The 3001-nt window shown below is 39.6% G+C and overlaps 1 protein-coding gene across 1 annotated transcript; it reads right to left on the bottom strand.

The window, feature by feature from the left end:
• Window positions 1–942: 942 nt before the first annotated feature.
• gal3st1a (galactose-3-O-sulfotransferase 1a) lies at window positions 943–2653 on the bottom strand. Its single transcript, XM_018749003.1, has 2 exons — window positions 2526–2653; window positions 943–2146 (listed from the first exon to the last, which is right to left on the bottom strand). Exons 1-2 carry the CDS (start codon window positions 2651–2653, stop codon window positions 991–993), a joined length of 1284 nt encoding a protein of 427 aa, XP_018604519.1. The 3' UTR covers window positions 943–990.
• Window positions 2654–3001: the final 348 nt, after the last annotated feature.

Below are 3001 nucleotides of genomic sequence, written 5' to 3'. Positions count from 1 at the left end.
AGGCAGTTGCAATTTAAATTAGATTCAATGAACTGTTTATGTGTGTTGAGCCATTTTTTCTGGTAAAATGTGACAAAAGTCAAAGTGGAGGCAATGTGTTTTTACCCAGTTGGTAACAAGTAGCGGTTCCCACCCTGCCTTTGCATATGTGCTTTAGCTAATTTCTTTTCTCAGGAAATGTGTGAGAGGATAAATAAAGCAAAATTTCAAGTCTCACAAAGACTTCAAACACAAATATTTGAAAGAACCCAAAAATCATTGATTTTACAATATTTCATCAAAATTCATGAGAAGATTCACATTCATTTGTCACACTCACAATAAAATAATGTGTTAGTTTTTCTGAGCTATATTTTGACAGTCCTTAAAAATTTCTAAGCAGTATTCTGTACGTTTTCAGTGGATATTTTGCAGTTTCCAAGTTGCAAATTCCAGATCCATCACTTTTTACTGTCTGTTGTGCCCCACAGCATTTGTTCTTGCATTTAAAGTAGATTAAGAAACTTTTATGTCTACCAGTTAATAACAGATGGTCTCACTGTTATCAGAAGTCTGGGATACTCTGTATTTCATCATTCTAGAATTAATGACTGCAGACTTTTCTGGTCTTTGCAAAAGTTAAGTGTAATGGCTGTATACAATGAACAATCACAGTTTTTAACCTTCAGACTGACTATTCTTCTAGCTATTCAACGCACCAATTTAACACAATTTTGAGCAAACAGCACTGAAGAAAATACATAGGTCACCACAATACTATAGTAAGTTAATAGATGTTCCAGTACTCAGTGTCAAGATGTTGAAATCAATTATAGTTTTACATATATAGTCAATAACAGGTCTCCAAACATTAGGACACTTTCAGTCAATGTGAAGCTCTAAGAACCATGTATACAACAGGTGTCTCAGTCTTTACTTGAATGTACCCAGCTGTTTTCGGCCACGGATTTCATATTTAGCGTTCCCTTTTCTGTTGGCAGTGGTGTATCCCTACCAGTTGATGAGATCCCTTACATAACCCCAGAGTCTGGTAATCCACAAGTTGACCCCCAGGTCTGTCAGATACTGGAGCTCTGGGGTGAGCATCTTTCTGCATAGTTTGCGATGCTTTTTACTTATGTTTTTTTTCATGTTGTAACCCAGAATGGACTTCTCTCCGATGGGCTGCCATGGTTGCATTGCTGCTTCCTGGATGCTGTTAGCTTCCACAGCATGTCCGCCCTCTATGCAGATGTCTGCCATCTCCTTGTTTCTCCTCCGGAGCTCCTCCACATCCCTTGCCATGCGTTCGCTTCCATAGGCATCTACCTTTTTCCAAAAGGTGACGTTAAAATGCTGGTAGAGCTTCCAGTCAATTTTGTTCCACTCAAGAGCTTGAGCCCTGAGCTGAGAGTTCAGCCTGGACACCATAGAGCCCTTGCGAGCATTAAGTTTGAAAAACAGCAAGTCACCTATTTCCCAGCAGAGGGCATCCTTCAGGAGGATTAGAGACTCCTCAAAGTGTTCCACTAACATAACCAGCTGAAAGCGCTCCTCTATGGCCTGGATGCTCTCCTCCACCCGTGGGTCATCTGGATCCATCATATTGTCAAACCCAAAATCAAAGAACAGAAGGTTCTTGAGGTAGAAAGAGTTGAATCCCTCAGGATCAAAGTACTGCCAGGGCTCCTGAAGGAACTCTGTTAGCTTGTCCTCTCCTGGTATCTTCCAGGTGAAGGGAACCAGGCGACCAAAGTAGTGAAATGACGATTCAAAGAGCTCTGCTGGATCTCGTAGGATGGTGACGTATGTAGTATCCACAGGGATTAACTTGGCCACCTCAGGCTCATTGAAGCGCATGTGGTTGCAAATGATGTTGAAACACACGCCTGCCCGATAGTCCTTGACTTGTGAGCGCTGGAATGGTGAGGGGTAGAAGAAGTCATTGCGGCTGTCAGGAAAGGCAAATTTGAGATGGTGCTTCTCCCCAAAGCGAAAGAGAATATTGAGCACAGTGCTGCTACCCGTCTTGTGTGTTTTCAGGAACATGACATCCACCTTGGGTGTGCAGATGCTTGTCTGACCACCAGCATTATGGGAGGTGTTTGAGACTTGCAGATCATTTGCATGAGCTGGGTGATATGCACAGGAGTAAGGTACTGGAACCCTATAAATAAAAACATTTCTTTGACGCAAACTTTTCATAAGGTGTTTTGTAGTATGCAAGATTTAAATATGGTCCTTAAAGAATTTGCTTTCAAAAAACAGGAATCAGAGGAATAACTGTAAATTGCACTTAAGTCTGTTTACAGGTTCTGTTGTTGAGACAGTTACATAACGTGAATGGCTTCAGTTACAATATTCAGCCATGTAAATGGGTTAAAAACAATGTATTCAGTTGTTTAATTTTTAAACTTACAAATTTTCTAAACTATGGATTTACTCATTAAGATTAAATAAGGAAATCATACAAAGAACTAAACAAATGAATTACAAATTTAGTCTATCTTTAGGATTACTGTCCAGACTTATGGTTACACACTTACTCTTGTAGAATGACTTGACCTTGAGGAGCAGACAGACAGTAGAGAAGTATCATACAGCTGGTAAGGAGCATGCCCAGAATCAGGCCTTTATACATGGACTTCCACTGCCTTCTCTGATTTCCTGACATGGTCTCAGCTTAGCAATTATCTGAAATGGAATATTAACTCTATTAGTTGTGAGAAATATGTTCTTTTAAACTCAAAGTTACAGATGCCAGAGCCAATGGTCTCAGTATACTATTGCTGTACACTGGTTACAAACGTACAAACACAACTGCACTGTTTGTAACGTTTTCTTTGCATCTCATATGTCGGTTCTACCACTGAGTCATAGAATAAAATTACTGAAAATAATTTCATTCCTATAAACTTGTACTCACTCCCAAGTTTAAACTGATGTATATGCAATGTTCAGAATTCCTAATCATCTTTTTACTTTTAATTTTATCACAGGGAATAAAACATAGCAGGGCACA

This window comes from Scleropages formosus, chromosome 19, assembly GCF_900964775.1.
Source record: "Scleropages formosus chromosome 19, fSclFor1.1, whole genome shotgun sequence".
NCBI lineage: Eukaryota > Metazoa > Chordata > Actinopteri > Osteoglossiformes > Osteoglossidae > Scleropages > Scleropages formosus.
Note: the sequence above shows the minus strand (reverse complement) of the source record. Positions and strands in the feature narration are given on the sequence as shown.